This window comes from Rattus norvegicus, chromosome 4, assembly GCF_036323735.1.
Source record: "Rattus norvegicus strain BN/NHsdMcwi chromosome 4, GRCr8, whole genome shotgun sequence".
NCBI classification, from domain to species: Eukaryota; Metazoa; Chordata; class Mammalia; order Rodentia; family Muridae; genus Rattus; species Rattus norvegicus.
This window is the reverse complement of record NC_086022.1, coordinates 59,016,387-59,028,225: the sequence shown is the minus strand read 5'-3', so window position 1 is coordinate 59,028,225 and position 11,839 is coordinate 59,016,387. Positions and strand designations below refer to the sequence as shown.

The 11,839-nt window shown below is 54.2% G+C and overlaps 1 protein-coding gene across 4 annotated transcripts in view; it reads right to left on the bottom strand.

Moving 5' to 3' along the window:
• Positions 1-985: 985 nt before the first annotated feature.
• Positions 986-11,839, bottom strand: part of Flnc (filamin C) — a 27,796-nt gene continuing 16,942 nt past the window's right edge. For 2 of the 4 annotated variants that reach the window (XM_039107775.2, XM_006236214.5), the window contains 22 exons: positions 11,707-11,830; positions 11,112-11,268; positions 10,842-11,031; positions 10,647-10,670; positions 10,288-10,535; positions 9,261-9,360; positions 8,805-8,945; positions 8,406-8,534; positions 8,144-8,317; positions 7,392-7,553; positions 7,111-7,314; positions 6,508-6,660; positions 6,293-6,415; positions 5,916-6,158; positions 5,442-5,711; positions 5,210-5,347; positions 4,902-5,017; positions 3,641-3,773; positions 3,365-3,541; positions 2,982-3,200; positions 1,976-2,185; positions 990-1,852 (listed from right to left, as the gene is read on the bottom strand). In XM_039107775.2, the coding sequence (XP_038963703.1) occupies positions 1,665-1,852; positions 1,976-2,185; positions 2,982-3,200; positions 3,365-3,541; positions 3,641-3,773; positions 4,902-5,017; positions 5,210-5,347; positions 5,442-5,711; positions 5,916-6,158; positions 6,293-6,415; positions 6,508-6,660; positions 7,111-7,314; positions 7,392-7,553; positions 8,144-8,317; positions 8,406-8,534; positions 8,805-8,945; positions 9,261-9,360; positions 10,288-10,535; positions 10,647-10,670; positions 10,842-11,031; positions 11,112-11,268; positions 11,707-11,830 (3,623 nt within the window). In that variant the 3' untranslated portion in view covers positions 990-1,664. Of the gene's footprint in view, positions 1,853-1,975; positions 2,186-2,981; positions 3,201-3,364; positions 3,542-3,640; positions 3,774-4,901; positions 5,018-5,209; positions 5,348-5,441; positions 5,712-5,915; positions 6,159-6,292; positions 6,416-6,507; positions 6,661-7,110; positions 7,315-7,391; positions 7,554-8,143; positions 8,318-8,405; positions 8,535-8,804; positions 8,946-9,260; positions 9,361-9,662; positions 9,762-10,287; positions 10,536-10,646; positions 10,671-10,841; positions 11,032-11,111; positions 11,269-11,706; positions 11,831-11,839 lie in introns of all 4 variants that reach the window. The other 2 variants (NM_001191862.1, XM_039107774.2) reach the window with 2 other exon arrangements.

Genomic DNA, 11,839 nt, shown 5'->3' with positions numbered 1-11,839 from the left:
TCAGGAAAGGTCAGAGAGGTTCAGGAAAGAGAAAGGGGAGCATGGGAAGGCAAGAGTGTTCTAAGGAGAGACCAGAACTGCAGCCTAGGCACCCAGAAAACCATGGAGGGTGTTGAGGCAGACAGTAAATGAGTGCACTGGCCAATCACATGTGGGGAGATAGGTATCGAGTTCAGGGTTGCATGGAGAAAACCATGTCCTGCAATGGGACTGGAGCCACAAGGGTCCTGGCTCGAAACCAGAGAGGCATGAGGCCATTAATGGGACCCTTCTTAGCTGCGTGGGACATGGAGGGAAGAGATTAGATTAGAAGTTGCTATGACATCCAGGAGACCTTGGTCAAGACTTGAAATGAGGGGGTAGTTGGCCCAGGTCTGAGAGAGGGTTTGGAGTGAGGTTCAGGATTCTCATTTGGTTTCTGGTAAAGAACATTACTGCCTAAGTCAGAGGTCATAGTGTGTGTGTGTGTGTGTGTGTGTGTGTGTGTGTGTGTGTGTGTGTGTGTGTGTGTGTGTTGAAAAGGGGTCTCTCTACATAGCTCTGGCTGTCCTGGAACTCACTATGTAGACAAGGTTGGCATCAAACTCCTGAATGCTGGGATTAAAGGTGTGCATGCGGCCTTGTAGTCACAGTTCCAAGAACCTAATTTGAAGAATATCCTTCAGGTTGGGCTAAATGTAAGTGGCTTTCTGGCCACCCTTAAGGGTGTCTGCTCCCATTGGTCATCTACCAAGCTTCTAGCTCATGGAAGACTACTACTTCACTAGGTCCACTTTTAGCCAATGTTTCAGAACTCCTGTCTCCCCTAGGCCCTTGCCCTCAGCCAAGGATCACGTCATCTCACCCGTGTGGCCCTGTACTCTGGATCAGGAGGTAACAATGGACAAACACACACACCATGCACTCTCCCTCTCCTTACATATATATATATATATATATATATATATATATATATATATATATATATATCACATAAAGAACAGTCAGCCTTCGCAACAGCTATGCTTTATTTGGTGTTTTCCACATGTGCAAAAGTTTCCCAGAGAGTTGGGCCCCACAATGTGTAAAAAAGACCCCCAATGGGGCAGAGCTGTGTAACCATAAAAAAAAAATAGTAAGAGAAATCAGTTTCCCAGGAGGCCTGGCTTGGGTGGAGCATGTCACTCAGGGCCAGTCCGCATGCGGTGTGCTGTTTGTTCTGGAACTGCTTTCTTCTGATTGTTCTTTCTTTTCCAAGCCCCTTACTCTAGGGCTATGGCCACCAGACGGCCTGACAGAGTCCTCAGGCATGGTGGTTTGTGAGGATGACTTCTTTCACACACAGATACCCCAACTCAGTGCTTGCCCACTGGCATCAGCCCCACTATGATCCCCAGGGCTTCCCCCCAACCCGTTTAACCCCTTATATCACAGTCTCGGCCCCCAGCTTCACCAAGTCTTCCCTCAGGACACCTTTGAGGGACACTGAAACAAAACAGATAAAGGCCCGGCCCCCCACCCACCAAGTGGCACAGTGGGGTACGGGGGATTGTATCACCCCGTCACACCTAAGGCAGGTGTTTTAGTGTCTGATTCTGTGAGTGTGGATAGGGGGGTGGCACATCTGTGTGGGTATGACTTTGGCAGGAAGTGGGGGCCTGGGCTGAGGGAGGCGCTTCTGAGATTCAGGGCACATTGACCTTGAAGGGGCTTCCAGGGACACTTTCATCACCCCACTTGACAATGAGGATGTAGTCTCCTTTCTCCTTGACAGTGTAGGTGACATTGTAGACCCGGTTCCCCATGTGCTTCACATATACCTCTTCGCAGGGGGTCTTGGGCCCGTGCACACCCACCATCATCATGTTGGTACCTGGAGAGGGAGGCAGAGAGGAGTGACTCACACCAGGGCCACAAGCAGCCCACACCCCTGGCCCTGGACACCTTCCTGCTTCTTCCCCCCTCCCCCCAGACGAGCCTCTGGGATGGAACATGCCTGCTTTGCTGCAGTCCACGGTGAAGGAGTTCTTCTGACCCACAAAGGCCTGGGACAGGCCGGGGCCCCTTGTCACCACCTTGCTGGCATCTGAGGAGAACTTGGGGATGGAACTGTAGCTGGCGCCGCGGCTCGAGGAGGACTTTGTCACAGTCTCCACCAGAACTGTGGATGTTTCGTGAAGGCTGTGGCCTCCAGACAACCGGGGACCTGAAGGGTAGAGTAGGTGGCCATGGGCCTAGTCAGAGGACTTCCTGCTCTTTTCTAGGACACTGACAGTCCTCTGAGATGGGCACTGGGCAACATTGTGTGTGCTAGGCTCCCTGCTGTCCTCAGCTGCAGTTTTTGAAGAACACTACCTGTCCCCTACAGGCAGCATCTGACCAGCTCCAATCCCTGCTTACCCCTGGGTCATAGCCACTTCTGGTTCTGCCTCTCACCCTTCCAGGCTTCCTCTTGGAAGTCAAGTTAACTGACAGGGTGAGAGTATGACTTTAAAACGGAAGAAAATGGGGATATAGCTCAGTGGTAGAGCACCTCCCTAGCATGAATAAGGCTCTGGGTTCAAACCCCAGTACTGGAAAAAAAAAGATTTTCTTTTCTTTTTTGGTTTTCAAGACAGGGTTTCTCTGTGTAGTCCAGGCTGTCCTGGAACTCACTCTGTGGGGCAGGCTGGTCTCAAACTCACAGATCCACCTGCCTTTGCTCTCCAGTGCTGAGATAAAAGGCAAGCGCTTGGCAATGTATTTTTAAAGATTCATAGAATCTTTACAGAATGGGCCACGGCCTAGCCACGCCCACCTCCATCATGGCAGCCAACCACGCCCATGTCCATCATGGCAGTCAGCCACGCCCACATCCATCATGGCAGCCGGCCACGCCCACCTCTGCCTCTAGTAGTAACTAGGACCATAACTGAAAGCAGACTACAATCAAATGGGAATGGCCACCGGAGCCAGCCATGCTGCGCTGGACTATGTGGACCTTCTTCAGCCAGGGCACTCACCTGTGACCTTTGCTTTGAAGGGACTGCCCACAATGTGCTGAGGGCCGCCATACTTGATGGCAATGAGGTAGTTGCCAGGAGCCATGGGCGTGTAAGTGACTACATGGCCCTCAGGACACTCCCGACAGTCCAGCTGCACCTTGGAAGGCCCATCGATGGTGACAGACAAGGCCCCCGAGCCTGCATTCTGGGTGTTAACAATGAACTCTGACGATACACCTGGAGGACAGAGGGAGCGAGCTGAAGATAAGGAAGAACGCAGCCCAGGGTAGGGCCCTGGGTTCCTTGGGAAACACCAGGTTAGTACCAACAAGTTCCCAACCTACCAAGGCGTGCCTGATCCCCCCAAATCCAACCCTGCTCCCCTCGGTTCAGATGCTCACCCGTAGTGCCTCCTTCAAGCCCAGGCCCATAAGCTGACACCAAGCCTGGGTCCCCAGCTTGGCTCTGCTCCCCAACGCGGATCTTGAAGGGGCTTCCAGGGATGTGGGCACCGTTGAACTTGACATCAATTGAGTGGACACCGTTCTCATGGGGGATGAAGCGGATGGTATGCTTATCTGTGAAGCAGAAGGTTGGTGAGTGAGCCTCCATGTTTCTTCACCCCTTTGCCAGAGATCCAGGTCTGACAGGAGATGGCAGAGACAGGGCCAGCTTACCACTGTCCAGTTCAGAGACATAGCACTCCTCCACAGCTCCTGAGGGTGTGTGTACCCGGGCATCGATCACGCCACGTGCCCCATTAAGCTGCACCGCGAAAGATGCTGGCTGGTTCACCTTAAGCCCTGTCTCCTGCAAAGACCACAGAGCACAGTCAGAGTCCTGGGAAGCTGAGGCTAGACCAGTCCTCTCTGCAGCTCAATGCTGCTCTTACTGTAGAGCCAGTCCAATGCTCCCACCTCTCCAGCCCGGTCGCTGCCTGCCAGCCCAGATTGCAGGGAAGGGCCGAGATGGCAACGGCTGCTCTGCCATTCTCTGCATCCGCCTGTAGGCACCCTCCTAGCCATGCTGGGTACCACAGTGGGTGAGGAGTGGTGTACCCCTGCCTCAGCTGAGGAAGCAGAGGCCAGACACCGAGGAGTGCAGGCCTAGTAGAGCTTGACAGCGCTGTGTGGGCTGCAGGCCCAGACGAGCTTGGATGTGGCAGGCTGAGTGTAGATTGCCCCAAGAAGGGAGTGACCAAGGGGGAGCACTGGAGAGAGCACCAGAAGGGCTCGGGGGTATGAGGATGGAAGCCTGGGCTAGAGTGGAGGGCTCGCTGTTGGCTGATAGGACTGCACTGAGGGTCAGCTAAAAGAATGGGGCGAGGGGCTGGAGAGATGGCTCAGTGGTTAAGGGCACTGACTGCTCTTCCAGAGGTCCTGAGTTCAAATCCCAGCAACCACACGATGGTTCACAACCATCTGTAATGGGATCCGATGCCCTCTTCTGGTGTGTCTGAAGACAGTGACAGTGTACTCATATATAATAAATAAATCTAAAACAATGAATGTGGGGGTAGCGTTCTCTGTCCTCTCCTCATGCTCTTTGACAGTGTTTCCAGTTGCCAGCGTGGCCTGCTGAAAGCCTGCATGGTGTACATCCCCACATGGCAGAAGGAGAGGGGACCTTTCTAGATGTCACACCAGGAAGAAGTACAGCCCAGTGCAGCGGTAGGAGGGGTATAGCCCAGTCTACATGTGCTTGCTCTGGCGTCCTCTGCAAACTCGCTGACGTTTATTTGGTGTTGATTTCATGTGCTTATTCACTGGGATTCACTGAGATGTGGACATGCTCCCCGAAAGGGCCCTGACCCACACTGCATGTAGTGGGAGAAGGGACTGCAGCCAACTCATCCACCAAGCTGTCACTGGCCATGTGGGCCTGCCCTCCTAGACCCCTGCCTATCTCCCAGGCCAAGTTCCCAACCGTGGCACAGACCTGGAGGCTGGTGACGGTGAGGCGGCGAGCATCATCTGAGAGGGAGGCCACAGGCACCACAAAGGGGCTGTCTGGGATGTGCTCATCATTGAACTTGATGGAGACCTCATAGTCACCTGGGGAAGGAAGCTAGTCAGCACCCTTTCCATGATAAGGGCGGAAGGAACCCCCAGCCCAGCCTCAGGGCTCAGCTCTGAGTGGGTGAAGGAACTTGGGGTGCAAAGGGAGTAGTAACTGGTGGGGGGGAGTCCCAAAGCCCATTGGTCAGCAAGTAGAAACCCTCTCCCCACTCAAGTGTAAGCATTTACCTGGCTCCTGGACAACATAGGAGACACCACAAGAACCATCTTTGCGGTCTTCGAATGCGATCTCTGCCTTGCTGGGACCTTCCACAGCAATGGACAGGCCCCCAGCTCCAGCTTCTCGGGTCCAGATGCTAAACTCAGCTGGACGGCAATAGGGTAGGGGTGGCGTCTTAGTGCTGTTGCCCCTCACATTGGCTGCCCTGGCCCCCAGCTCCCCCTGGCTTCAGCCCCTTACCTGGCACACCAGCTACACCTCGCTCCAGCCCTGTGCCTCCAGCCCGCACCTTGTGGGCACCACCTTCACCTAGCGGACCCACGGTGAACTGAAAAGGGCTTCCAGGCACATGTTGGCCCCGGTACTTGACAGCGACTGTGTGGGGGCCCATCTCCTGGGGCACAAAGCGCACACTGTATGCGCTGTCTTCTCCCTCAACGATCTCTGCGGCTTCTGTCTTGCCAGATGGACTGGTCACCTGGGCTGTCATGTCCTGAGAGCTGGCCTCACCTGAGGGGTTGGAGTGATGTCAGGCCAACAAGAGGCTGTATCTGTTCTCCGTGGTCTCCTCCCTCCTCGGTGAACCCCATTCTCTGCTCAGACCTGTCCTGGCCATCTAGGCCAAGGTGGCCAGGGATGAGGCCATTCTATCTCACAGAACAGGAGGCCCCAGCCTCCCTATGAGGGCCCGGATTCCCAGTGCTCTCTGCTTACCTTCCTGCTGTCGGGTGATGCTTCCAAAGGAGCCCAGGCGTTCCCGGCCGAGAAAATCGCCGAAAACAGCAGGGAAAGGGTCTCCGCCGACCTGGGTGGACTCCTCCACCCGGACTTCACGCTTGGTCTCCCCACCCCGAGTCTTGCTGATCTCTGTCCGCTCCGTGCGGGTGTACGTGTGACTGCTACGCGTGAAGGTGCGAGTCAGGCGCTCCTGGGCGGACACCATCTGAAACCAGTTTCCTATAGAAAGCCCCGTGGTGGGAGTGAGGAGGGAGGCAGCAGGACAGAGGCCCCAGGGTAGGCTCAAGGCGGCAAGGGCATCCCATGGCCACCCCTGCTCCACCCTGGCTCCTCTCTGCCTTTGCAGCATCTACCTGGGATCTTGAGGTTGAGGTCACAGGTGCTACCAATGGTGGCGATGGAAGGCGCCTGTCTGCGCCGGGTGATGCTCTCCTTCATGCGTCCCTCGCCAGTCACCTTCACGGTGAAGGGACTTCCTGTGAGTGAGAGAGAAAAAAGACTCAGGTTCACAGGTCACCTGCCTGGTCACCGGATTTGTCCCCTACTGAGTCCCCGCCCAGAGCCTCACCAGGCACGTGTTTGTCAGCAAACTTAATGTTGATGATGTAGGTGCCAGGTTCAGTTGGACAGTAGGTGACTTTGCAGGTACCGTCTTCCATATCCTCACAGTTAATGTCCACCTTGCTAGGACCTTCGATGCTCAGCCCCAGGCCTCCGTAGCCTAAGGGATGTGAGAAAGATGTCTCCCCTGAGCCCATGATACCTGCACCCACACTGCTCTCCTGTCCCGTGCAGAAGGCTCTGCCTAGGACAGACGTCAAATGAGTGTAGGGACCGCTAAGGAAAATGGCACCATGAGATGTGGAGAGGTGATCCAGTGTTTGTCATCAAGGCTTACTAAAGAGGCCTTCGGGAAAATTCCATACCTTGGACCTCTTGGATTCTAGTGAGTGGAGACTAACAAGCTCAGGACAGCTGAGCTTTCTCTCAGCTGTGACAGAGCTGACTGACGGGGGACATTCGCTTCCCCCCAGTGGGCTCTAGACTGAATCCCAACAGATCCAAGAAGCTCAGGGCAGGAGGGTGTGGCCAGAGGGGGAGGTTATGGGCAGGAAAGGGACAAGAATTTGTGGAGTGCTAATGATATGGGGGGTTCTGTGTCAAGAAGTACCTGCATTGCGAGTGTCCACAATGAACTCTGCCACTTGGAAGGTCTGTCCCTCGGAAAGGCCCTTGCCCCAGACTCGAACTTTGCTGGCATCGCCGATCTCCGAAGGCCCAACCAAAATCTTAAAGGGGCTGTTGGTGACGTGCTTGCCACTCTTGCGTACGCTCACCACATGCTCACCGACCTCCTTGGGGGTAAAGGAGATCCCTGTGGAGAGGGGACAGTAAGCAGAACATCCCCGAGGCCTCCCTGACCCAGGTACACCCAGGAGGCACTGCACTCACCAATGTGCCTGTTGGGCAAGCGCTTCAGCAGGCAAGGCTCCTCATTGCCTGAAGGAGCACGGATACTGGCTGTCAGCTGGCTGAGGTCACCCTCTGTGATCTTCAGTGACACATCGGTGGAGGTGCCCACATTAAGCTGGGACGTTCTCATTGAGTCGTCACCTGGGATACAGTTGGGACAGATCAGGATGTCGGCTCCAGACAGACTCTAGCATCCCTGGTCTGCATTCACCTTAACTACTAACAGCCTCAGAGGGACCCAGCATCCCTGTGCACTGTGCCTGTCTCAGTCCTGGGGAGGCTAAGTCTGTCCTTGAACCTTTATGTATTTGGTCCTGAGTCACATGGACCAGATGCTCTCTCTATGGCTCTGATCACAGTGCTAATTTGTCTCTGGGTTTTCTCAAAACAGTGTCAATATTTCAAGAGTAACTTGAAAACTGAAATAATAAAATATTTTTTCTTTTTTGTTGTTTGTTTGTTGTTTTTGGTATTTGGAGACATGGTCTTTCTATGTAGGCTTGGCTGACCTAGAGCTCTCTGTGTAGACTAGGCTGGCCTTGAGCTGACATAGATGATCACGTTTTTCAAAGCATGGACTGGTGGGATGTTCCTTGCCTGTTGTGGAGAACAGCATCCTTACATTTACTCCAGATGTTCTCCTCCCCTCAGCAGCCTCTGTCCAAATGTCCTGGGTGAGCTGACTTGAGTGTGTGTGGGGCAGGGTGCCCATGCCTGAATGTCCGTCTCACCTGTGATCTTGGCCGTGAAGGGGCTCCCTGGGATATGCTTGTCGTCAAAGCGCACAATGATGCTGTAGTCTCCAGGTGCTGTGGGTAGGTAGGACACGGTACAGGTGCCATCTTTGTTGTCCTTGCAGGTGATCTCCGCCTTGGATGGGCCCTCCACAGCCAGTGACAGCCCCCCTGTAAGCGAAAGTGGCTGAGATCAGAATCTATCCCTGTGCCTACAAACCTGGCAAGTCCCCTCACCTCTTTCGGCAGTTCTCCTCACCTTCCCCAGCGTCTTTGGTGACAATTGTGAAGGTGGCAGGCTTGTTGACCATGCCATGGCTCAGACCTGGCCCATAGGCACTGACATGCCCGCTGTTGATGGCATCCACATAGAACTGCAGAGGGCTCCCTGGGTAGTGACAGGTGGAGCTGGATTAGCATAGGGACAGGGGCTTCCCACAGCCATGTTGGCCCCCAGCATCTTCAACAGCTTTGGATTTTGGAGCCCCGTGCCTCTGCTACATGGACTTAGAAGCCCATTACCATCAAGAAACACATTTCCCAGAACCTTCTTTGGTGCCTGTACATGGCAGTGCTTACATATGTATTTAAAGGAGGCTGGCAGGACCAACATGGTGTTGGCTCCTCTTACCGTGGTCTCACCCTGCTCCCAACTCACCAGGGATATGGTTGCCATCGTACTTGATTCCCATCTGGTGCAGGCCTTTCTCTGTAGGTGCGTATCTCACTGTGATGGTACCGTCCTTGTTGTCAGTGATGTTGGGACGTGCTGTTTTACCAGAGGGCATCCGGACCTCCCCTGAAAGGCAGACATACTTACATGTAGGTAGGACACTAGTTTCTCCCAACACATGTCCCTGATGTCCCAGGGCCTGTTCTCAAGTGGCTCTGCTTTCCCCAGAGGCCAGACACTGGGAAGCAGCCCATTCAGGAATAGAAGGACTAGGAGACAGAAGGCTTGAACTTGAGTTCTCATTCTGCCCAACTTGTGAGACGCAACCTAATTTGTTTCCCCTCTCTGGGCCCTAGGTCTCATCCCTGCAATGATCTTAGCTGAAAGGCCAGGAAGCGTTCTCAGTTCTCAACAGAGTCTCACGTGTGGTGCACCCATTACCTGTCAGCTCCCCTTTCTGCACAGTGAATGGGATGACCAAGTTGAAAGGCCTCAGCATGGACTCCAAAGGCTCCACAGGAACCACGGGCTCCTCTGTGGCCTGTAGCAGGTGAGAGGAAAGAGAAGGCTGTAGTCGGTGGAGAACGCCGGGGAGTGTGGCCTGCCTCAAGACTGAAGTCAGAGAGAACGAAGAAAGAACAAGGTTAATAGTGAGACACCAATGGCAGAAGATGCGTCAGCTGCAGGAGAAGGGGTGCCATACTCAGATTTGGGCTCCCTCTGCCCATCCTAATGCCTGCATTCCCCAAGAGGCCCAACCATGGCCCAAGCCTGCAGAACAGAAGGAAGAATGAAGAAAGTAGGGAGAAGGATGACGAGGCCTGTCGTGGGAAGCTCTAGTACCCAGTGTGTGGGGCAGGTGCCAGGCCGAAGTGGGGCATATGGCTGGTGCAGCTGCAGCACTTCCGCAGGCTCCTCCACATGAGGCAGCGGGTCACATGCCTGGGGAATAAGGCACAGGGTGTACAATGTGGGGGGACCTAGATCTCAGAACCAACTCTCAGAATGGCCTAGGACTCAAGTCCTGGGTGGGTATCTCAGGTGTTCTATCCTTGTCCTGCAGGGCCACCCCTGTAGAAACAAGAGCTAAGGACAGTGGCCCAAAGGTCAGAAAAGAACACAGTGAGCTCCTTCAGAGAGGGATGATACCTCTCTGGTCAAAAGCAGAGCTGCACCACCTCCCTGCACATTGGAAGGCTACAGGAAATACAAAGGCTCATTCTAGAGTACTCTGGCTCCAGGATCTGTTTATCAGACATGGGGACAAGTTCTCTGACTCCTTGAGGACAGCTCCTAGGATCCCTTGCAGCTACTGAGAGGCATATTCTGAGTCCTTGAGGACAGCTCCTAGGATCCCTTGCAGCGACTAAGAGGTATATTCTCTGATTCCTTGAGGACAGCTCCTAGGATCCCTTGCAGCTACTAAGAGGCATATTCTGCATAACATGCACCATGGCCATGAGCTTACCAGCACATGGAAGGGGCTGTTGGGAATGTGTTCACCCCCAAAGCGGATGGTGATGACATATTTGCCCGGCTCAGGTGCTGTGTAGTAGATATCAAAGGTACCATCGTGGTTCTCAACTACATCCACATCGAGCTCTGCCCCGTCAGGTGTGGATACTGTGCAGGTCACCTTCCCCTTGCCTGCTGCCTTGGCATCCACTGTAATCACAGTCTCCTCTCCAATCTGGATTCTGGGACCCAGGCAGGCACCTACCACATGAAAAAGCCAGATCAGGGGCTGTGGAGGCCATGTCCAGCTCCCCCTTTCCCGGCTGCTCCCACAGCCTCCAGCCCTTAGTAAAGAAAGAAAAAGTTACTCACCCAGTCCATGGCCTCCAATGGATACTGGAAATAGAGAAGAAAGTTAGGTCATTAAGGTTCAAGATGACCTAGAGGTGGTGGGAGCTGGGCTGGGCAAAGAGTATAGACTTTTTGCCAGCATGGCCCCAGGACTGGGCTGGGAGACTGAATGCACTCTAAGGGGCTGACGAGAAGGGACTCAGAGTTGGTACTCACCTGTAACAAGGCACTTGCTGGCATCCCCTGTAGGCAGGGCGTGGATACGGAAGGGTGAGTAAGGGATCTCATCGCCGCCATACTTGATGGTGATGGTGTACCGACCACTCATGTCTGGCAGGTAGGACACGGTGTATGTGCCATCCCCATTGTCTCGGATGTTGGCCTTCTTGGGTTTACCCTCGGGATCCTAGAGGAGAAGGAGAGGTCAGGCCTACCTATGTCCACAGAGGGCATATATGCTGGGCAGGGGGCTGTGCCTAGACTTACCAGGATCTGGACTGTGAGAAGCCCCTCACCAGCATCACGAGCATCAATGGTGAACTCCACGGGCAGGCTGGCGGGGATGCCGGAGGCATTGAGGCCAGGGCCACTGGCCCGCACTTTGCTGGCATCGTGGGCCGGAAGCACTTTGATCTTGAAAGGGCTTGAGAAACAGAAGGAGCGGACAGTTGTCAGGGAGTTGGAGCTTGAGATATGTGAGCCTTCCCACATGGGCAGAAGGAGTGACTCTGCAGGGCAGCCCTGAAGGCCTGCTTCCCAGGACATCTTGAATCTTGGAGAAGGGTCACTGAAGGACCCATGGAACATAGATAGTGTTTTCTCCAAAGGAAGATGCTGTTAATTGTTTAAAGAGTCTGCACACTTTCTGTGGCTCTTTTCCTTGATGCTTATCTGGTGCTGAAGCTAGTGGGGTGATATTACCTTCTGGGTAGGGAACCTTGGAGTGGGGTAGGATGGGGTAGTCCCTGAAGGAGGTTTAGACAAATAAGGGGGGGGGGGACTCTGCCCAAGTCCTGGCCTTGAAGGTTAGGCCCTAGGAGAAGCTCTAGCTCAGCATGGATTGGTCAAGGCTGGCCCTCACCTGCGTGGCACCTCCTGGTCAGCATACTTGACAGCTACTGTATAGGGTCCGTCAGTGGCAGGCGTGTAGTGGACAGTGTGGGTACCGTCGCCATTGTCACGCACCTCCACAGGCTCAGCCACACCTGGGCAGA